At 39.2% G+C, this 25283-nt stretch overlaps 1 protein-coding gene across 1 annotated transcript in view; it reads left to right on the plus strand.

Moving 5' to 3' along the window:
• KCNH3 (potassium voltage-gated channel subfamily H member 3) overlaps nucleotides 1-25283 on the plus strand; it is a 407712-nt gene that overhangs the window by 333312 nt on the left and 49117 nt on the right. The window contains exon 10 of the mRNA XM_053708084.1: nucleotides 22295-22494. Coding sequence (XP_053564059.1) covers nucleotides 22295-22494 — 200 coding nt within the window. The remainder of the gene's footprint in view (nucleotides 1-22294; nucleotides 22495-25283) is intronic.

Below are 25283 nucleotides of genomic sequence, written 5' to 3' on the forward strand. Positions count from 1 at the left end.
ACCAGTGAGCCTATGGAGATTGGTTTCCTTAAAGGGCCATTAACCAACCAGGAGAAACTCAGAAGACGCACACAAAATCTATGTATGTATTGTGCCTCTGATGAACACCTTGTACACTCCTGTCCTATCCTACAGAGACAAAAAAAGGGTAAGGCTTCTCTACCATATCATTCCATTAAAGCTGCTAGTAATTCCTCTTGTTACCTTAACCTATCCCTTTCATTGCAGTGGGACCAACAACGGGCCAACGTCACAGGGATTCTTGATTCTGGTGCTTCTGCCTCATATATAGATGTGAACTTCACTAACATAAATAAAATACCACTGATTAAAAAAACGTCTCCTGTACCTTTAAGGGGAATTGATGGGGAAGTATTGCCATCCGGTCCGGTTATATTTGAAACCATTCCACTTCTAGTCTCCACCATAGACCACCATAGGGAATACATAACATTTGATGTAATTACTTCCCCTGCCTTTCCTGTAATCCTAGGTTTACAGTGGTTACGCTTACATGACCCCCACATATCTTGGTCCACACTTAGGTTACAGTTCACTTCAAAGTACTGCACTACTACCTGTTTCCCTACTCTACTGTTACAACCAGCTTCTTCTACTCAAGAATTTACTATTCCCCAGGAATACATGGACTTTTCGGATGTCTTCAGTAAAAAAGAATCCGAGAATTTACAACCCCATCGCCCATATGACTGCCCAATTGAGATCTTACCAGGTGCAGTCATACCCTGCGGCCATGTATTCCCTTTATCCAAGCCAGAGTTACAACACTTAAAAACTTATCTTGATGACAATTTAAAGAAGGGGTTCATACGTCCCTCAACCTCCCCCGCAGCCGCGGGTATGTTCTTTGTCAAGAACAAGGACGGGACTTTAAGACCTATTGTGGATTATAGGCAACTGAATAAAATCACTATAAAAAACCGCTATCCCTTACCCCTCATTCCTCAATTTATAGAAAGGCTTGAAGGATCAAACATATTCACTAAGCTAGACCTAAGGGGGGGCTTATAAACTCATCCGTATGAGGGCTGGGGACGAATGGCTGACGGCGTTCCGTACTCGGTATGGCCTTTACGAGTACACCGTCATGCCATTCGGCCTCTGTAACGCCCCAGCCACCTTCCAACACTTCATACATGATATATTCAGAGACATTCTGGATGTCTTCGTTGTCATTTACCTGGACGACATTCTGATATTTTCAAAAACACCTTCTGAACATGTGAACCATGTCAGACAGGTACTCTCCAGACTACGAAGTCATTCCCTTTATGTAAAAGCAGAAAAATGCATATTTAACTCACATAACATTACCTTTCTAGGTTATCAGATTTCTGAACATGGTATACCGATGGACAACACAAAAATACAAACCATACTCAATTGGCCCAAACCCACCAACAAAAAACAAGTCCAAAGTTTTCTTGGTTTTGCAAATTTTTATCGCAAGTTTATACACAATTTTGCCTCAGTTGCAAAACCGTTAACTAACCTCACAAAAGATAACAAATTTCTTTGGACACAAGAAACACAATCCTCCTTTGATCTTCTAAAAAAGAAGTTCACATCAGCACCAATACTACGATATCCTAACACTCAACTACAGTTCATACTAGAGGTTGATGCTTCTGACCTGGCAATTTGAGCAGTTTTATCTCAGAGAGAACAGTTACAAAAACCACTTCATCCTGTTGCTTATTTCTCAAGATGTCTAACTATACCCGAGTCACACTACCCAGTTGGCGATAAAGAACTTCTAGCCATAAAGGTAGCCTTTGAACAGTGGCGACATCTACTCAAGGGAGCTACATACCCAACCATAGTTTACACAGATCACCGTAACCTACAATACTTGAAGTCTACCAAAACTCTTACAGCTAGACAGGTTCGTTGGAATCTTTATTTTTCTAGATTCGATTTTCTTATAACCTACAGACCCGCTGCGAAAAATCGGAAGGCAGACGCACTATCACGATTACCACCAAAAGATTGCTACACCCACTCTCCCCAGTCTGTGATACCTGAAGACAAATTTCTACTCTTTCTAATAGATTCCATTCCCTTATTGCGCCGAGAACAACAAAAGGATACAACGAAACCTCTTCATTTATTACAACTAAACTCTGATGCCCTATACCATCACCAAGGTAAATTATATGTACCTTCTTCCATAAGAGCAACCCTGTTGCATTCTACACACGATTCTCGATTAGCTGGCCACAGTGGCATTGTTATAACGCAGGAGATGATAAAAAGATCATACTGGTGGCCCAACATGACCAACGACATCTCAGACTATATTAACAGCTGTTCAGTTTGTGCCACTTCAAAACGAACAAAACAGTCACCCTATGGATTGTTGCTACCAATTTCTACACCCAACAGACCATGGCTTGATATCGCAATGGACTACATTGTTGACCTACCCAGATCTTCTAATAACACCACCATAATAGTGGTTGTAGATTTGTTTAGTAAAATGATACATCTCATTCCATATCATAAATTACCAACAGCTGCTGAAACCATACAAGTTCTCCTTACCCATGTTTTCAAGTTACATGGATTACCACAAAGGATTCTCACAGACCGCGGATCACAATTTACCTGCACTCTTTGGGCAGAATTCTGTAAATCATTTTCGATTGAAAAAAGGCTCTCATCATCATATCATCCTCAGACCAATGGTCAAACCAAAAGGTGTAACCAATGGGTTGAACAATTTCTACGGACTTACTGTCATTACAACCAGGAATCTTGGTCAATTCTACTCCCTTACGTGGAGTTTGTCTTCAATAACACCACCCATGCCACAACTAAGCAAACACCGTTCTTTGTTAACTATGGTTATCATCCATCTTTCCAACTTCTACCAGGAAACGACAACTCAGTTCATATCAGCGATTTAACCCAAACTATTGCTTCAAATTTCATCACTGTACGTAATGCAATTGAGGAAGCCAAACGGATACATAAAAAATATAATGACATGAGAAGAACACCTGCTCCACATTACTCCCTTGGAGACCTTGTCTGGTTGTCTACCAAGAATCTGCGCATGAACACTCCGTCCAAGAAACTCTCTCCATTATATATAGGACCTTTTCCTATCATCAAAATCATCAATGACAATGCTGTGCGTATTCAACTGCCTCTTAACCTCAAAATACATCCGACATTTCATGTCTCCCTCCTGAAAACTTACCGGAGGGTTCGGGGGGGGCTCTTCCCAACAACCTCTACCGCAGGTATCCGTTGACCCTAACATCGAATATGAGGTTTACTCCATTCTAGATTCCAGAATCTTCCGTGGCATCCTGCAATATCTTATAAGGTGGAAGGGGTATGCAGAAGAGGATGATTCCTGGGAACCTGCCAGTAATATCTCGACCCCTCGACTCATTTCTCGGTTCCATCAGAGGAATCCTGATAGACCCCGTTCCTGAGCCCCGGAGTGGCTCCTTGAGGGGGGAGTCCTGTCATGTTCACAGCTATACATCTGCTCTTCTATGCAGTTATTGTATTAACTCACTTGCAAATAGTACTGTTTCTTTAATAGTCTGACATCCAGCCTATAAAAGGCCTCCTCCCACACTACTCTTTGCTTGGTATTGGATTGTAGTTTGTATTGTCTGCACTCCTTCCCAGCCTTCTTTGAAGCAACCTCAGAACTCTCTGTTCAGCTACGGAACTCTAAGCCGCCTGTCAGCTGTTTCACTAATTCCGGAAGTATCGGAGCGGTGACGTCACACGCGAACCTTTGCCGCATCTCGTGGACTGAGTCTGTGTGCTTGCACTAAGTTCGTTCTCCTGCAGTAAAGCTTTAACTGCTCAGGTACCTCATTCAGCCACTTACCTGTTATATGTTTCAGCAATATACACTTAATACATTATATTACACTGTGATCGATCTATTCAGTGTCATACTAATTACACCTCAGTTGTTATATTTTTCTCTGTGTTAACACCTTTTTCATTGGTGACTTGTTGTGCTTATTCTGCTGCATTTATTCAGTGATTTATTCACATGTGGCAGCTATAGAATATCCACAGCATCCTTCACCAACTATTAAACTGCATTGATTAACTGTGGGTTCTCACATTACATATATTGTAATTGATGTTACCACCCAAATAACAATCTCTGCAAACACACTTACTAAAATTACATTTATCTCAGCAGCTGTGGTTCACTTAGATACTCACTTTTATTTCAGACATCACAAGAGGAATCCCTCCTCCCGATCAACATCTTGGAACTTTGAGCGCTCTTCAATGCTCTGAAGGCTTGGCCTCTTCTGGGTTCGACCCAGTTTATCAGATTCCAATCGGACAACATAACCTATGTGGCTTACATTAACCCTCAGGGGGGAACGAGAAGCTCCCTAGCAATGAGGGAAGTATCTCAGATTCTGTAATGGGTGGAGGCCCACAACTGTTCGCTGTCAGCGATCCACATTCCGGGTGTGGACAACTGGGAAGCGGATTTCCTCTGTGGGAATGGTCTCTCCATCCCAAGGTGTTTGCAGAGATTTGCAACAGATGGGGGGTGCCGGAGATAGATCTCATGGCATCCCATCTGAATTCCAAGATACCCAGATATGGGTCGTGGTCCAGGGATCTTCAGGCGGAGCTAATAGATGCATTAGCAGTGCCTTGGAAGTTCTGTCTGGTCTACATTTTTCCACCGTTACCACTTCTCCCTCGTGTAGTGGCCCACATCAAGCAGGAGAAGCATCAGTGACTCTAATAGCTCTATCGTGGGCATGGAGGATGTGGTTTGCGGACCTGGGGGGGATGTCCTCATCTCCTCCATGGAGATTACCTTGTCGCAGGGATCTGCTGGAGCAAGGTCCTTTTGTTCATCAAAATTTAGATTCTCTGAGGCTGACTGCGTGGAGATTGAACGCTTAGTCCTAGCCAAGAGATTTCTCTGAAAGAGGTATTAATACTCTTATTCAAGCTCGAAAGCCGGTTACTCGTCGCATCTATCATAAGGTGTGGAGGACCTACCTATTCTGGTGTGAAGAGCGGGGAGTCCCCTAGTATAAGACCAGGGTGTCCAGGATTATTTCCTTTCTCCAGGATGGTCTGGAGAAGGGCCTTTCTGCTAGCTCCCTTAAGGAATAGACTTCGGCCCTATCTGTTTTACTACACAAGAGGCTCTCTGAGCTTCCAGATGTTCAGTCCTTTGTTCAGGCTCTGACTAGAATCAGGCCTGTGTTTAGATCTAGTGCTCCTCATTGGAGTTTAAATCTTGTTCTTAAAGTTTTGCAGAAGGCTCCGTTTGAGCCTATGCATGGAGTTGACATTAAATTACTATCTTGGAAGGTTCTTTTTCTACTGGCTATTGCCTCGGCACGCAGAGTATCTGAGATGGCTGCCTTGCAATGTGAGCCTCCCTACCTAGTATTCCATGCTGATAAGGCTGTTCTTCATACTGGGTAAGGTTTTCTTCCTAAGGTTGTTTCAGATCGCAACATCAATCAGGAGATTGTGGTTCCTTTGATGTGTCCTAATCCTTCTTCTTTGAAGGAGCGGTTACTTCATAATTTGGATGTGGTTCGGACCTTGAAGTTCTATCTTCAAGCTACGAAGTAGTTTAGACAAACTTCTTCCTTGTTTGTTGTCTATTCTGGGAAGCGTAGGGGGCAGAAAGCCTAGTCCACCTCCTTGTCATTTTGGTTGAGGGGCATTATTCGTTTAGAAAATGAGACAGCGGGACATAAGCCTCCTCAGAGGATTAAGGCTCATTCAACTAGAGCTGTGGCTTCCTCTTGGGCCTTCAAGAATGAGGCCTCTATGGATCAGATTTGTAGGGCGGCTACCTGGTCTTACATACCTTTTCAAAATTTTACAAGTTTGACGTTTTTGCTTCGGCTGAAGCAGCTTTTGGGAGAAAGGTTTTGCAGGCTGTGGTGCCCTCAGAATAGGGTCCGCCTTTCTTTTTTTACCCTCCTGTTTCATTCAGTGTCCATTCAGCTTGGGTATATGTTTCCCACAAGTAAGGAATGAAGCTGTGGACTGTCCTCATATTAAGAAGGAAAACATAAATTATACTTACCAGATAATTTAATTTCCTTCTGTATGAGGAGAGTCCACGGCTCCCGCCTGTATTCTCTGTTGGGCGGACCTAAATTTTTGTTTTGTTCTTCTGGCACCATTTGTACCCTGATATTTCTCCAACTGTTCCTTGTTCCCTCGGCAGAATGACTGGGGGATGAGGGAAGTGGGGGAAGTATTTAAGCCTTTGGCTGGGGTGTCTTTGCCTCTTCCTGGTGGCCAGGTTCAGTATTTCCCACACGTAAGGAATGAAGCCATGGACTCTCCTCATACAAAAGGAAATTAAATTATCTGGTAAGCATAATTTATGTTTTCTCAGCGGATTTAGCTGTTATTTTATCCCTCCCTCTCTAGTGACTCGTGGATTTCCACATCTTGGGTTTTAGATCCCATATGTCACTAGCTCATGGACTTTTGCCACTTACATGAAATAAAACATAATTTATGTAAGAACTTACCTGATAAATTCATTTATTTCATAGTGGCAAGAATCCATGAGACCCATCCTATTTTTTGTGGTTATGATTGTTTGTATAAAGCACTTTATTTTTTCCAGTTCCTCTTTTTGTAAGCTTTTAACTCCGTCTTTTACACCTCACTAAAAAAGAAACAATTAGTAACACTAAGGGTGTGTTACTACTAGGGGGCGCACAGGACCCTATATGATTACTATGTAAATAGGCTAAGAGAGAAGAGAACAAGAAATTACATGTAATAACTATAATAAAATATACTATACGAAATAATGTGAACAAATAAGAAACAATTCTTATAAATATGGGACTATGAGAAACATAGGATACAACACAAATAATAGCAAATACAGTAATAAGAAATTCCTGAAAGGTTCTTATCTGGAAATGCTGTCTTCTTCTGCAATGTTACATAGATGGTAAATGTCCCAATTGGGGTGGGTATAGTCCCAAATTATGAATGTGATCAAATACCAGGATGATCAATGATCAGGAACACAGATGATGACTGGAGTCAGCTGCTTTGTCAGGGAAATCAGGATCTAAGAGCAAGTTTTCTCTGTGAAACAAATCACAAAAAGACAAAGGCGCCTCCTGGTGTAATACAGTTGGTGAAAAAGATTTGTTAGGTTATCAAAAAGGTACTCACAAGTGGAGCAGCACCCAATTGTGCTAAATCAAACAGACTGGGATCTCACAGTGTCCCAGCTCACTGACACTGCAAGGAAACTGGTTTCTCCAACGTCTTGCCGGACTGACAGAGCTCAGACTCTCACAAAGAGGTTTAAATAAAACCAAATTTTATTAATAAAATAAAAACACTAGATATTAAAAGAACAAGCAACGCGTTTCTCAGACTGCTGTCTGTTTCATCAGGCTTCTATTGATACAATGAGAGTACTGGCTTAAATAAAAACATATGACCAATCCCAGTTCATTAAAGGGACATGAAACCCACATTTTTTCTTTCATGATTTAGAAATATGTTTTTAAACTATTATCTAATTTGTTTTATTCTCTTGATATTCTTTGCTGAAAAGCATATCTAGATATGCTCAGTAGCTGCTGATTGGTTGCTGCTCATAGAAGCCTCATGTGATTGGCTCACCCATGTGCATTGCTTTTTCTTCAAATAAGAATATCTAAAAAATGAAGCAAAATAAATAATAGAAGTAAATTGTAAGGTTGTTAAAATTTGTATGTTCTATCTGAATCATGAAAGAAAGATTTTGGGTTTAGTGGCCCTTTAACACCTGACACACCCAACCAGGTGTACTAAGACCTAATTGGTCTCAATATAACCACTGACGTAATAAATAAAATAGAATAACAATCTCTAAACATCTAAAAACATTTTAAAAATGTATCATGAGAATGAGTATATATATATACACATACACACACATACATACATATATACATACATACATACATATACACATATATATATACATACATACATACATACACATACATATATATACACATATACACGTAAGGGTTAACATAATGAGTCTATCCAATCTTGTGAACAAGGTCTTATCATTGACATATATATTCCTTTAAAATATAATTACTAAAACATGACCCACATTACCTCTGTATTAAAACTGTAAAAACAAAAGTCAAAATAAAATGTTAAAATACAATATATTTGTCAAAACAGAACCTATGTGCATTCTATGCTCTTTATGCTTAATTACAGATATGTATATAAATAGAAAGATATTTAGCAATGTGTGCATTATAATAATCTTGTTTCCATTATTGCCTCTAATTATGACTTTTGACATATGATGTTTTTAAAAATACCTTTTTTCATTCAGATCAGCAATGTACAATTTGCTCTAAGTTTGTCTGATCCTAAGAGTGATTTACTTCCTGACACATGGTTTACTTCCTTATACATCATAAGTCACAGGGCCACTGAGGACCTATCATCAATTGTTAAGGGATGACCACAAAGCCAATCAGGGCTAGGCTAATACAGCCCACATGCATAGCATAGTTGTTATGTTTAGAAGGTGACAGCCTAATATGGGAAGAGTCCACAACCTGAGCCTACAATAAAATGTTAATTAATAAAAAATTGATTACACTATGTTCTTATTTATACGACTATGCGGCTGCTAGTGAGATACTATTATACTCTAATATACATGTTGTTCTAAAAATAAGACCAAAAAGTGAAAGAAATGTGATAATAGTACAGGGCAATAAACTATAATGTGTGCAAATAACAGAGTAGATTTGCAACTTATAGAACTGTGATTTGTAATGTGTGAGATTCAGTGCTAATAAATGTAACTAAACTTACTGAAAACTAAATAGTCTAAATGTGTAAATGTGTTTACATGTGAAAAAGAAAAAAGATTAAAAAAAAAAAAAAAATATCTGGGTAGAGTCCACAACCTGGACCTACATTGCGGCTGCTAGTGAGATACTATTACACTCTAATATACATGTTGTTCTAAAAATAAGACTAAAAAGTAAAGTAATGTGATAATAGTACAGGGCAATAAACTATAATGTGTGCACTTCTTGGCTACATATTAAACTAAGGTATGAGTGAGGTGGGAGGAGTATTTATAGGCATTTTGAGGTTTGGGAAACTTTACCCCCTCCTAGTAGGAATGTATGTCCCATATGTCACTAACTCATGGACTCTTGCCACTATGAAAGAAATTAATTTATCAGGTAAGTTCTTACATAAATTGTTTTTTTTTTACGGTTTATGTACTGTACGTATTTCACATTCCTATGTTCTTCACTTACAGGATAATGTACTTTTAATTGTAAATACATATTTCTATGTACAGTTGTGCTCATAAGTTTGCATACCCTGGCAGAATTTATGATTTCTTGGCCATTTTTCAGAGAATATGAATGATAACACAAAAACTTTTTTCACTCATGGTTAGTGTTTTGCTGAAGCCATTTATTATCAATTAACTGTGTTTACTCTTTTTAAATCATAATGACAATAGAAACTACCCAAATGACCCTGATCAAAAGTTTACATACCCTGGTGATTTTGGCCTGATAACATGCACACAAGTTGACACAAAAGGGTTTGAATGGCTATTAAAGGTAACCATCCTCATCTGTGATCTGTTTGTTTGTAATTAGTGTGTGTGTATAAAAGGTCAATGAGTTTCTGGACTCCTGACAGACCCTTGCATCTTTCATCCAGTGCTGCACTGACGTTTCATGAGGAAAGAAAAAGAATTGTCAAAGGATCTGTGGGAAAAAGGTAGTTGAACTGTGTAAAACAGGAAAGGGATATAAAAAAAAGATATCCAAGGAATTGAGAATGCAAATCAGCAGTGTTCAAACTCTAATAAAGAAGTGGAAAATGAGGCGTTCTGTTTAATAACATACTGCATTCATCTTGCCATCAATTCTGAGCAAATTTCCTGTGCCTTTGTAGCTCACACCTACCCAAAACATCAGTGATCCACCTCCGTGTTTCACAGTAGGAATGGTGTAACTTTCATCATAGGCCTTGTTGACTCCTCTCCAAATGTAGCGTTTATGGTTGTGGCCAAAAGCTCAATTTTGGTCTCATCACTCCAAATGACTTTGTGCCAGAAGGGTTGAGGCTTGTCTGTGTGCTGTTTGGCGTATTTTAAGTGGGATACTTTGTGGCATTTACATAGTAATGGCTTTCTTCTGGCGACTCGACCATGCAGCCCATCTTTCTTCAAGTGCCTCCTTATTGTGCATCTTGAAACAGCTACACCACATGTCCTGTATTTCACCTGAAGTTATTTGTGGGTTTGTCTTTGCATCCTGAACAATTTTCCTGGCATTTGTGGATGAAATTTTAGTTGGTCTACCTGACCGTGGCTTGGTTTAAACAGAACCCCTCATTTTCCACTTCTTTATTAGAGTTTGAACACTGCTGATTTGCATTCTCAATTCCTTGGATATCTTTTTTATATCCCTTTCCTGTTTTATACAGTTCAACTACCTTTTCCCGCAGGTCCTTTGACAATTCTTTTGTTTTCCCCATGACTCAGAATCCAGAATCGTCAGTGCAGCACTGGATGAAAGATGCAAGGGTCTGTCAGGAGTCCAGAAACTCATTGACCTTTTATACACACACACTAATTACAAGAAAACAGATCACAGGTGAGGATGGTTACCTTTAATAGCCATTCAAACCCCTTTGTGTCAACTTGTGTGCATGTTATCAGGCCAAAATCACCAGGGTATGTAAACTTTTGATCAGGGTCATTTGGGTAGTTTCTGTTGTCATTATGATTTTAAAAGAGTAAACACAGTTGACTGATAATAAATGGCTTCAGCCAAACACTAACCATAAGTGAAAGAATAGTTTTTGTGTTATCATTCATAGTCTCTGAAAAATGGCCAAGACATCATACATTCTGCCAGGGTATGTAAACTTATGAGCACAACTGTATACCTACACCTGTATATGTATTCCTGTAGATATAGAAGTATAGATATGTATTTTACATTAAAAGTATCATATATACATATATATATATATATATATATATATATATATATATATATATATATATATATATATATATATATATATATATATATTTAATAATAAAAAGTACATTGTTTTCTATGTGAAGGACATATGAATGTAAAATATGGTGCATTGGGATCCGCAATTTAGGACTAACGCTGTTGGGTTATCGCACATGAAGAATTGATATCTTCAATGCATGTTATTGAAATGTTAAATAAAACTATTAAAAACTATTAATAAAAAATATTTAAAATTATTATACATACTGTAAATAATATATATATATATATATATATATATATATATATATATATATATATATATATATATATATATATATATATATATATATATATATATATTACAGTATGTATAATAATTTTCCCTTTGGGTTCTGAAGTTCCCTTTCAGTACTGTTTTTTTCAAATCCTGGAAGTTGTGATTTGGTCTCTTAAAATGTTTACCTATCGTTGCCCTGTTATTTAGTTGGTAATTGTGACCCGGTGGAGAAGCATTCTCTTCCTCAGTTGTCCTGTTTCCCTGTGTCCCCCATTTTTGCATTTGTTATGTGTTATGAGCTAAATAAGCAAAGTTGAGCAAGTAAAACAGACCTGGATTGTATTTGTGTTCTTCACTGGGAAGTGCGATTGCCTCTGTTGTTAGGATCTGAGGGCAGGTTTTACATTGCTTTTGGTTGCAGGGAAATGTGATGTTTTTGGTGAGGTATGATAGTTGTTTTTTTATCTTCTTTTTCTTTTTTTTAAGATTTTGAGGTTGTCTGTAAAAAAGGAGGGGGGATCTGGGAATATTTCCTTAAGTTGTCTGTCCTTATGGAGAGTTTGATAAAAGTTTCTGGCAATTGTTCTTAAAATATCTAATTGTTGGTTATGGGTTACAACAAGAGGTGTCCTGTTATCCTCCAGTGTTGACCTTTATTTGTAAGAGTTTGTCCCTGTGTATTTTGTTGGCTCTGTGAACTTGTATTTTTGTTATCCTTGGGTGGTAGCCTTGGTTCCTCAATACATTTTTTATTGATTTTAGATGTGAATCCCTAACACTTTTGTTTGAGCAGATACAGTTGTATCTTACAGCCTGGCTGCAAGTGATGGAGGGTTTGTGTTTTGGATGGAAGCTGTCATATTTAATTTATGAGGGACAGTCTGTGGATTTGTGATAGAGTGAAGTATGTATAGCATTGTTCTGAATGTAAATGGTGGTGTCCAGAACATTTATGTGTGGTGGGGTGGAAAAGGGATGAAATTCATTAAATCTTTTGTGAAAGTGAATAAATTATTTCTCACCTTCTGTCCATATTATTAGAAAGGTGTGAATGTAGTGCAAGTATGGGGCCTTATGTTGTAGGTAGATGGGAAAATAATTTTCAATGTTTGCCATGAATAGGTTACCATAGCTGTCCCCATCTTTTGGAGGTAAATATCCTCCCCAAATATAAAAACAGAATTTATGCTTACCTCATAAATTACTTTCTCCAACGGTGTGTCCGGTCCACGGCATCATCCTTACTTGTGGGAATATCTCTTCCCCAACAGGAAATGGCAAAGAGTCCCAGCAAAGCTGGCCATATAGTCCCTCCTAGGCTCCGCCCACCCCAGTCATTCGACCGACGGACAGGAGGAAAAATATAGGAGAAACCATATGGTACCGTGGTGACTGTAGTTAGAGAAAATAATTCATCAGACCTGATTAAAAAACCAGGGCGGGCCGTGGACCGGACACACCGTTGGAGAAAGTAATTTATCAGGTAAGCATAAATTCTGTTTTCTCCAACATTGGTGTGTCCGGTCCACGGCGTCATCCTTACTTGTGGGAACCAATACCAAAGCTTTAGGACACGGATGAAGGGAGGGAGCAAATCAGGTTACCTAAACGGAAGGCACCACGGCTTGCAAAACCTTTCTCCCAAAAATAGCCTCCGAAGAAGCAAAAGTATCAAATTTGTAAAATTTGGCAAAAGTGTGCAGTGAAGACCAAGTCGCTGCCTTACATATCTGATCAACAGAAGCCTCGTTCTTGAAGGCCCATGTGGAAGCCACAGCCCTAGTGGAGTGAGCTGTGATTCTTTCAGGAGGCTGCCGTCCGGCAGTCTCGTAAGCCAATCGGATGATGCTTTTAAGCCAAAAGGAAAGAGAGGTAGAAGTCGCTTTTTGACCTCTCCTTTTACCAGAATAGACGACAAACAGAGAAGATGTTTGTCTGAAATCTTTTGTAGCTTCTAAATAGAATTTTAGAGCACGGACTACGTCCAAATTGTGTAACAAACGTTCCTTCTTTGAATCTGGATTCGGACACAAAGAAGGTACAACTATCTCCTGGTTAATATTTTTGTTAGAAACAACCTTTGGAAGAAAACCAGGCTTAGTACGCAAAACCACCTTATCTGCATGGAACACCAGATAGGGCGGAGAACACTGCAGAGCAGATAACTCTGAAACTCTTCTAGCAGAAGAAATAGCAACCAAAAACAAAACTTTCCAAGATAACAACTTAATATCTATGGAATGTAGAGGTTCAAACGGAACCCCTTGAAGAACTGAAAGAACTAGATTTAAGCTCCAGGGAGGAGTCAAAGGTCTGTAAACAGGCTTGATCCTAACCAGAGCCTGAACAAATGCTTGAACATCTGGCATAGCTGCCAGTCGTTTGTGTAGTAAGACAGATAAAGCAGAAATCTGTCCCTTTAGAGAACTCGCAGATAATCCTTTATCCAAACCTTCTTGCCGAAAGGAAAGAATCTTAGGAATTTTTACCTTATTCCAAGGGAATCCCTTGGATTCACACCAGCAGATATATCTTTTCCATATTTTATGGTAAATCTTTCTAGTTACCGGTTTTCTGGCCTGAACCAGAGTATCAATCACCGAATCTGAAAACCCACGCTTTGATAGAATCAAGTGTTCAATCTCCAAGCCGTCAGCTGGAGGGAGACCAGATTTGGATGTTCGAATGGACCCTGAACAAGAAGGTCCTGTCTCAAAGGTAGCTTCCATGGTGGAACCAATGACATATTCACCAGGTCTGCATACCAAGTCCTGCGTGGCCACGCAGGAGCTATCAAGATCACTGAGACCCTCTCCTGTTTGATCCTGGCTACCAGCCTGGGAATGAGAGGAAACGGTGGGAACACATAAGCTAGGTTGGAGGTCCAAGGCGCTACTAGTGCATCCACTAGAGTCGCCTTGGGATCCCTGGATCTGGACCCGTAGCAAGGAACCTTGAAGTTCTGATGAGACGCCATCAGATCCATGTCTGGAATGCCCCATAATTGAGTCAACTGGGCAAAAATCTCCGGGTGGAGTTCCCACTCCCCCGGATGGAATGTCTGACGACTCAGATAATCCGCTTCCCAGTTTTCCACACCTGGGATGTGGATCGCAGATAGATGGCAGGAGTGATTCTCCGCCCATTGTATTATTTTGGTTACTTCTTTCATCGCCAGGGAACTCCTTGTTCCCCCTTGATGATTGATATACGCAACAGTCGTCATGTTGTCTGATTGGAATCTTATGAATCTGATCTTTGCAAGCTGAGGCCAAGCCCTGCTCTTAGTTCCAGAATGTTTATTGGGAGAAGAGACTCTTCCCGAGACCATAGTCCCTGAGCTTTCAAGGATTCCCAGACCGCACCCCAGCCCACTAGACTGGCGTCGGTCGTGACAATGACCGACTCTGGTCTGCGGAAGCTCATTCCCTGGGATAGGTGGTCCAGGGATATCCACCAACGAAGTGAATCTCTGGTCTTCTGATCTACTTGAATCACTGGAGACAAGTCTGTATAGTCCCCATTCCACTGTTTCAGCATGCACAGTTGTAATGGTCTTAGATGAATTCGCGCAAAAGGAACTATGTCAATTGCTGCAACCATCAACCCTACTACTTCCATGCACTGAGCTATGGAAGGACGTGGAACAGAATGAAGAACTTGACAAGCGCTTAGAAGTTTTGACTTTCTGACATCTGTCAGAAAGATCCTCATTTCTAAGGAATCTATTATTGTTCCCAGGAAGGGAACTCTTGTTGACGGAGACAGAGAACTTTTTTCTATGTTCACCTTCCATCCGTGAGATCTGAGAAAGGCCAGAACGATGTCTGTATGAGCCTTTGCTTTTGAAAGGGACGACGCTTGTATTAGAATGTCGTCCAAGTATGGTACTACTGCAATGCCCCTCGGTCTTAGAACCGCTAGAAGGGACCCGAGTACCTTTGTGAAAATCCTTGGAGCAGTGGCTAATCCGAATGGGAGGGCCACAAACTGGTAATGTTTGTCCAGAAAGGCGAACCTTAGGAACTGATGATGTTCTTTGTGGATAGGAATATGTAGGTACGCATCCTTTAGATCCACGGTAGTCATAAATTGACCTTCCTGGATAGTGGGTAGAATCGTTCGAATGGTTTCCATTTTGAACGATGGTACCCTGAGAAATTTGTTTAGGATCTTTAAATCCAGAATTGGTCTGAAGGTTCCCTCTTTTTTGGGAACTACGAACAGATTTGAGTAAAATCCCATTCCTTGTTCCGTCATTGGAACTGGGTGTATCACTCCCATCTTTAGCAGGTCTTCTACACAATGTAAGAACGCCTGTCTCTTTATTTGGTTTGAGGATAAGTGAGACATGTGGAACCTTCCCCTTGGGGGTAGTTCCTTGAATTCCAGAAGATAACCCTGAGAAACTATTTCTAGCGTCCAGGGATCCTAAACATCTCTTGCCCAAGCCTGAGCAAAGAGAGAGAGTCTGCCCCCCACTAGATCCGGTCACGGATCGGGGGCTACTCCTTCATGCTGTTTTGTTAGCGGTAGCAGGCTTCTTGGTCTGCTTACCCTTGTTCCAGCCTTGCATCAGTTTCCAGGCTGGTTTGGACTGTGAGGCATTACCCTCTTGCTTAGATGATGCAGAATTAGAGGCCGGTCCGTTCCTGAAATTACGAAAGGAACAAAAATTAGACTTATTCTTGGCCTTGAAAGGCCTATCTTGTGGGAGGGCGTGGCCCTTTCCCCCAGTGATGTCTGAGATAATCTCTTTCAATTCTGGTCCAAAGAGAGTTTTACCCTTGAAGGGGATGTTAAGCAATTTTGTCTTGGATGATACATCCGCTGACCAAGACTTTAGCCAAAGCGCTCTGCCCGCCACAATTGCAAACCCTGAATTTTTCGCCGCTAATCTAGCTAATTGCAAAGCGGCATCTAAAATAAAAGAGTTAGCCAACTTAAGTGTGTGAACTCTGTCCATAACCTCCTCATATGGAGTCTCTCTACTGAGCGACTTTTCTAGTTCCTCGAACCAGAACCACACTGCTGTAGTGACAGGAACAATGCACGAAATGGGTTGTAGAAGGTAACCTTGCTGTACAAAAATCTTTTTAAGCAAACCTTCCAATTTTTTATCCATAGGATCTTTGAAAGCACAACTATCTTCGATAGGAATAGTAGTGCGCTTGTTTAGAGTAGAAACTGCCCCCTCGACCTTAGGGACTGTCTGCCATAAGTCCTTTCTGGGGTCGACCATAGGAAATAATTTCTTAAATATAGGAGGGGGAACAAAAGGTATGCCGGGCTTCTCCCACTCCTTATTCACTATGTCCGCCACCCGCTTGGGTATAGGAAAAGCGTCGGGGTGCACCGGAACCTCTAGGAACTTGTCCATCTTGCATAATTTTTCTGGAATGACCAAGTTGTCACAATTATCCAGAGTAGATAACACCTCCTTAAGCAGTGCGCGGAGATGTTCTAATTTAAATTTAAATGTCACAACATCAGGTTCAGCCTGTTGAGAAATTTTTCCTGAATCTGAAATTTCCCCATCTGACAAAACCTCCCTCATGGACAGAACAATTATCATCAGCGCCCTCCTGCTCTTCAGTGTTTAAAACAGAGCAATCGCGCTTTCTCTGATATGCAGGCATTTTGGATAAAATATTTGCTATGGAGTTATCCATTACAGCCGTCAATTGTTGCATGGTAATAAGCATTGGCGCGCTAGAAGTACTAGGGGCCTCCTGCGTGGGCAAAACTGGCGTAGACACAGAAGGAGATGATGTAGAACCATGTCTACTCCCTTCATCTGAGGAATCATCTTGGGCAATTTCATTATTTGTGGCAGTACTGTCCTTACTTTGTTTGGACGCTATGGCACAATTATCAGACAATTTTGAAGGGGGAGACACATTGGCTTTCATACATATAGAACATAGCTTATCTGAAGGCACAGACATGTTAAACAGGCTTAAACTTGTCAATAAAGCACAAAAAACGTTTTAAAACAAAACCGTTACTGTCTCTTTAAATTTTAAACAGAGCACACTTTATTACTGAATATGTGAAAATATATGAAGGAATTGTTCAAAATTTACCAAAATTTCACCACAGTGTCTTAAAGCATTAAAAGTATTGCACACCAATTTTCAGAGCTTTAACCCTTAAAATAACAAAACCGGAGCCGGTTACAGATTTAACCCCTATACAGTCCCAGCTACAGCCTTTGCTGTGACTTTACCAAGCCCAGAGGGGAATACGATACCAAATGACGCCTTCTAGGAACTTTTCCAACCACTTTCAGGTCCTCACACATGCATCTGCATGTCTTGCACTCAAAAACAACTGCGCAGTAATGGCGCGAAAATGAGGCTCAGCCTACAACTGGGAAGGCCCTTCCTGACTGGAAAAGGTGTCTAACATAGTGCCTGATGTTAAAAAACGTTCCCCAAGTTTATAAGTGTGAATTATCAGCATAAACATGTATAAAATGTCCAAAAAAAGCAATCGATTTAGCCCATAAAAGTGTCTACCAGTTTTATAGCCAATATTAAGCTCTTTATTCTGTTTGAGACTAAGAAAATGGCTTACCGGTCCCCATGAGGGGAAATGACAGCCTTCCAGCATTACACAGTCTTGTTAGAAATATGGCTAGTCATACCTTAAGCAGAAAAGTCTGCTAACTGTTTCCCCCAACTGAAGTTACTTCATCTCAACAGTCCTATGTGGAAACAGCAATCGATTTTAGTTACTGTCTGCTAAAATCATCTTCCTCTCACAAACAGAAATCTTCATCTTTTTCTGTTTCAGAGTAAATAGTACATACCAGCACTATTTTAAAATAACAAACTCTTGATAGTAGAATAAAAAAACTACAACTAAACACCACATACTCTTAACCATCTCCGTGGAGATGTTGCCTGTGCAACGGCAAAGAGAATGACTGGGGTGGGCGGAGCCTAGGAGGGACTATATGGCCAGCTTTGCTGGGACTCTTTGCCATTTCCTGTTGGGGAAGAGATATTCCCACAAGTAAGGATGACGCCGTGGACCGGACACACCAATGTTGGAGAAATAGTTGTGCATGAATTTTTACAGTTGTGTAACACACTCTGCAAGTAGGTGAAGTTGATGTAAATGTTTCTGGCATGCTGCTTGGCCATCTTAGTGAGTATATTGGTATATAGTGCTTCAACATCCATTGTTGCCAAGATGGTATTTTCTGGTAGTAAACCTATGTTGTGCAGGTCTGTAGTATCTTGAATTAAACTGGCTGTGTTTTTTATCAGAGTTTTCAGAATATTTTGTACCCAGTTAGAGATGTTGACCCTTAGTATTGCAATTACGGATATTATTTTTATTCTTGGGGACCCCTGTTTATGTAGTTTTTGAAGCATGTAGAATGTGCCTATATTGGTATCAAGGTCTGTATGTGTGTGAGAGTGGGGGATAGTATTGTTTTGTATTAGCTCTCCACTTTGTAATACCAGCGCACAATAATGTGCGCTGGTATTGTAAAATCATGATCGCATTGCTAGGAAGCATTGCACTCATGAGAGCATGCTTCCATAGGCTCCTATGGGAGCCTCGTTCTGATGCCGTCATAGACGGTATCAGAACCTCGCGCAGCAAAGGGAGCAAGTAGAGCAGAGATGGGCAGCATCTTTAAATATATATGTTTATAAATATATAAACATAAATATATATGTGTATTTATATTCATATACATATATATTTATATTACGGTCTATAGGAACACACAGTTCCCATAGACCGCAATGTAGTGCCACTTTTTTTTCTAACATGCCACTCCCACTAAATTTAAAGCCCCAAAACTGCCTAGTGCAAATATTTTTTTATTAAAAAAGGGGTTTTGCCCACTGACAAAGAAATGATCAGTCTATAATTTTAATGATAGGTTTATTTGAACAGTGAGAGACAGAATAAAAACAAAAAAATCCAGAAAAAACGCATTTAAAACAAGTTATAAAGTGATTTGCTTTTTAATGAGTGAAAAAAGTATTTGATCCCCTATCAATCAACAAGATTTCTGGCTCCCAGGTGTTTTTTATACAGGTAACGAGCTGAGATTAGGAGCACTCTCTTAAAGGGAGTGCTCCTAACCTCAGCTTGTTACCTGTATAAAAGACATCTGTCCACAGAAGCAATTAATCAATCAGATTCCAAACTCTCCACCATGGCCAAGACCATAGTCACCAAGAAAACAATTGGTAACACACTATGCCTTGAAGGACTGAAATCCTGCAGTACCCGCAAGGCTCCCCTGCTCAAGAAAGCACATGTACAGGCCTGTCTGATGTTTGCCAATGAACATCTGAATGATTAAGAGGAGAACTGGGTGAGTTTGGTCAGATGAGACCAAAATCGAGCTCTTTGGTATCAACTCAACTCGCCGAGTTTGGAGGAAGAGGAATGCTGCCTATGATCCCAAGAACACCATCCCCACCATCAAACATGGAGGTGGAAACATTATGCGTTGGGGGTGTTTTTCTGCTAAGGGGACAGGACAACTTCACCGCATCAAAGAGACGATGGACGGGGCCATGTACCATCAGATCTTGGGTGAGAACCTCCTTCGCTTAGCCAGGGCATTGAAAATGGGTTGCAGATGGTTATTCCAGCATGACAATGACCCAAAACACTCAGCCAAGGCAACAAATGAGTGGCTGAAGAAGAAGCACATTAAGGTCCTGTAGTGGCTTAGCCAGTCCCCAGACCTTAATCCCATAGAAAATCTGTGGATGGAGCTGAAGGTTCGAGTTGCCAAATGTCAGCCTCGAAACCTTAATGACTTGGAGAGGATCTGCAAAGAGGTGTGGGACAAAATCCATCCTGAGATGTGTGCAAACCTGGTGGCCAACTACAAGAAACGTCTGACCTCTGTGATTGCCAACAAGGGTTTTGCCCCCAAGTACTGTCATATTTTGCAAATGGGTTAAATATCTTTGTCAGTGGGCAAACGTACAAAATCAGCAGGGGATCAAATACTTTTTTTCCTCACTTTATAATGCCCTCTATTTTAAGGGCATTTGGGGAACTATTATGAAATTAACCAGAGATCTAATCTCTGGTTAATTTTCAGTGCGCTAATTGCTAACCTCTTTAAATGGCTGGTTACTTTATTGCAAATTTGTCCATTTGCGGGCACACGGTAATTTAGCACTCCACTTGTAATCTAACCCAAAATGTATTAATGTTGTGGGGGTGTTGGCATTTTGTGCAGGCCATTGTCTGTTGGTAGGGAAACATGAGAAGATATTTTTATGAGCATAGTGGTGGGCTTTTCTGGTTTAGAGGAGGTAATTTATTAAGGAGGGCTTTGTAGGTATGGAACATTACTGTAACAGGATTGATACAGGTGATGGGAGCACTGGAGGCTTCTACAGATTGCCATTGAGATAGCATATATCATTTAAGAGTTTTTGTTGCATCTTTAAACATTTGAAGCTTAAAGGGACACTGAACAAAAAAAAAATTATTTCATGATTCAGATAGAGCATGACATTTCAAGCAACTTTCTAATTTACTCATATTATCAAATTTTCTTAATTTTCTTGGTATCTTTATTTGAAATGCAAGAATGTAAGTTTAGATGCCAGCCCATTTTTGATGAATAACCTGGGTTGTTCTTGCTGATTGGTGGATAAATTCATCCACCAATAAAAAGTGCTGTCCAGAGTCTTAACCAAAAAAATCTTAGATGCCTTCTTTTTCAAATAAAGATAGCAAGAAAACGAAGAAAAATTGATAATAGGTGTAAATTAGAAAGTTGCTTAACATTGCATGCTAAATTTGGGGTTTAGTGCCCCTTTAACATTAAAAAGGAAAAGTCTTTAAGCCAATACCAGAAACCAACTAAAATTAGTAATTAAAGTATGGATTGAGATTGCTCCTAACTTGAAAATAACATGTCAGGTCACATTTACCATTTGATAAAAACATGATTTGAATCTACCTCTTTTTATGTAATCTTATACAGCTTTTTTTATAGGGTCATAATGGTTGTAGTATTATGCTGGAGTTGTGTAGTAATTGCTTCTTATCACCATTTAAAAAAGACTGCTTTAGATTTATCTGTAAAGCTGTGAAAGGCACCATGTGATGCCAATGCACTGCGCACCTACCAATCAGCACCTATACGTGTGCATGTGTCAACAAGGGGCTTCAGGCAGCCTTTCAGTACACTTTGCATTGCTGCATACTATCTATCTTTCATTTTAAAATTGTAAATTTCCTGTACAAATCTGCATCCTAAGTAATTTTGTATGCTAGCTAAAATGTTCTGATTGCTTATAAAAACATCCAAAATAACTATAATTAATTGATTTTTTTTTCAGATGTCCATTCTCATTGCTGAAAAAAATAAAAAAAATAAACTGAATTCTTAAAGGGACACTGAACCCAAATTTTTTCTTTCGTGATTCAGATAGAGCATGCAATTTTAAGAAACTTTCTAATTTACTCCTATTATCAAATTGTCTTCATTCTCTTGGTACCTTTATTTGAAAAGCAAGAATGTAAGTTTAGATGCCGGCCCATTTTAGGTGAACAACCTGGGTTGTTCTTGCTGATTGGTGGATAAATTCACCCACCAATAATGTGCTGTCCAGAGTTCTGAACCAAAAATTGGCTGGCTCCTTAGCTTAGATGCCTTCTTTTACAAATAAAGATAGCAAGAGAACGAAGAAAAATTGATAATAGGAGAAAATTAGAAAGTTGCTTAAAATTGTATGCTCTATCTGAATCACGAAAGAAAAAAATTTGGGTTCAGTGTCCCTTTAAGCAATTTTGAACAAATTCCAATTATGCTGATAAATTTGTCTAACATAGAAATACTGTATAAGCTGTGTTAATGACCATTAAGAAAAAGAAAATTATAAGCTTCTATTCTGGCATTCCTCAGTAACGTTGCACCCTATTTTTGATCTATAACCCACAGCTCTGATGCATGCTTTGGTGTTTGGAAATGTGACAGCAATAATTCAGCGAATGTATGCAAGACGGTTCTTATACCACAGCCGCACACGAGATCTGAGAGATTACATCCGAATTCATGGAATCCCCAAACCTCTCAAACAGCGCATGCTGGAGTACGTGCAGACCACATGGGCACTAAATAATGGCATTGACACAAATGAGGTAAGCGGGCAGCAAAAAATAAAGTGAAATACTGAGATATTAAGCAAGATAAAACATTTTTCTTTTATTTAAATGACCATGGGTTTCAGTTCCACTTAAACATATACTTTAAAATTAGACAGAACACAATATCTTTCTAGTTACTCAAACTATATATTTGTTATATTATAGTCAGAAATTCAGGAGCTGTTGGTTACATAGGATTATGGCTGCATTACGTTGACACAAATTCCAGTGCTAGTGGCCATTAACCATTATTAGATGCTACAATTAATGATTACTGTTGCAGTCATCAAATTGCATCTGTAAAACAATAATTATTATTTTGGAAAGCACTAACTTGTCAAGTATCTCCAAAGAATAGAAATGAAGCCCATTTGAGTTATATAGGGTAAGGCATCTGAGGTAAAGGCCACTTCTCTCTTGCCAGATATAAAACTACAATCAAGAATAATTTTATTGTGAAGAAAGTGAGAAAAATAATTATAAAATATTTGCAATTTATGTATAGATTCCTGTTCCATCTCAAGAAAAACTAACTCTTGTGCAAGGGTGTGATCATGTGCTAATTAAAAGGGAGAATCTAGTGTATTCATTTTTTTTATATTTGTTACAATGATTTGTACCTATATGTATATATGTATGTACTGTATGTATGTATGTATATATATATATATATATATATGTATGTATGTAACTATGTAAGCACTACAACTTTCTAAACGTATACACATCTCATGTTATAAAACAGTATTACTATTAACAGTTGTAGAATACAAACTTATTTCATAGGATCACTTTTCAGTAAAAATGTAGTTAATTGATATAGAAAATAACGGCTAGATTCTGAGTTTTGCGTTAGGCTTAAAAAGCAGCATTAAGAGGTCCTAACGCTGCTTTTTAACGCCCGCTGGTATTACCAGTCTTGCAGTTACAGGTGTTCTGCTCAATTTTTTGGCCAGACTTGGAAATACCGCAAATCCACTTCCGTAAATTGAGTATCCTCTTTTTTCAATGGGACTTGCATAGCGCCGGTATTACGAGTCTGAAAAAAAGTGAGCGGTAGACCCTCTCCTGTCAAGACTGGTACCGCATTTTAAAGTCAGTAGTTAAGAGTTTTACACTACACCGCCGTAAAACTCTTAACTAAAGTTCTGAAAAGTACACTAACACCCATAAACTACCTATTAACCCCTAAACCGAGGGCCCCCCACATCGCAAACACTAAAATAATTTTTTTAACCCCTAATCTGCCGAACCGGACATCGCCGCCACTATAATAAATATATTAACCCCTAAACCGCCGCACTCCTGCATCGCAAACACTAGTTAAATATTATTAACCCCTAATCTGCCGTCCCTAACATCGCCGACACCTACCTACATTTATTAACCGCTAATCTGCCGCCCCAACGTCGCTACCACTATATTAAAGTTATTAGCCCCTAAATCTAAGTCTAACCCTAACCCTAACACCCCCTAACTTAAATATAATTTAAATAAATCTAAATAAAAATAACTATCATTAACTAAATTATTCCTATTTAAAACTAAATACTTACCTATAAAAAAAAACCTAAGCTAGCTACAATATAACTAATAGTTACATTGTATCTAGCTTAGGGTTTATTTTTATTTTACAGGCAAGTTTGTATTTATTTTAACTAGGCAGAATAGTTATTAAATAGTTATTAACTATTTAATAACAACCTAGTTAATATAAAGACAAATTTACCTGTAAAATAAAACCTAACCTAAATTACACTAACACCTAACACTACACTATAATTAAATGAATTCCCTAAATTAAATACAATTAAATACAATTAAATAAAATTAGCTAAAGTACAAAAATCCCCCACTAAATTACAGAAAATAATAAACAAATTACAAGATATTTAAACTAATCACACCTAATCTAATCCCCCTAACAAAATAAAAAAAGCCCACCCAAAATAAAAAAAGCCCTACCCTACACTAAATTACAAATAGCCCTTAAAAGGGCCTTTTGCGGGGGGTTGCCCCAAAGTAATCAGCTCTTTTACCTGTAACAAAAATTACAAATCCCCCCCAACATTAAAATCCACCACCCACATAACCAACCCTACTCTAAAACCCACCCAATAACCCCTTAAAAAAACCTAACACTAACCCCTTGAAGATCACCTTACCGGGAGAAGTCTTCATCCAACCGGGCCGAAGTCCTCAACGAAGCCAGGAGAAGTCTTCGTCCAAGCCAGATGAAGTGGTCCTCCAGACGGGCAGAAGTCTTCATTCAGACGGCATCTTCTATCTTCATCCATCCGGTGCAGAGAGGGTCCATCTTCAAGACATCCGGCGTGGAGCATCCTCTTCCAACAAAGTCTTCTTAATTAAATAGTTAATAACTATTTAATAACCATTCTACCTAGTTAAAATAAATACAAACTTGGTTTACTTTATAGGTAAGTATTTAGTTTTAAATAGGAATTATTTAGTTAATTATAGTAATTTTATTTAGATTTATTTAAATTATATTTGTTAGGGGGTGTTAGGGTTAGACTTAGGTTTAGGGGTTAATAAATTTAGAATAGTGGCGGCGACTTTGGGGGCGGCAGATTAGGGGTTAATAATCTTTAACTAATGTTTGCGATGCAGGAGTGCAGCGGTTTAGGGGTTAATATGTTTATTATAGTGGCGGCAATATTGGGGGCAGCAGATTAGGGGTTAATAAATGTAATGTAGGTGTCGGCGATGTTGGGGGCAGCAGATTAGGGGTTCATAAGTATAATGTAGACACACTCACACAC

This window comes from Bombina bombina, chromosome 3 (genome assembly GCF_027579735.1).
Source record: "Bombina bombina isolate aBomBom1 chromosome 3, aBomBom1.pri, whole genome shotgun sequence".
Lineage (NCBI taxonomy): Eukaryota > Metazoa > Chordata > Amphibia > Anura > Bombinatoridae > Bombina > Bombina bombina.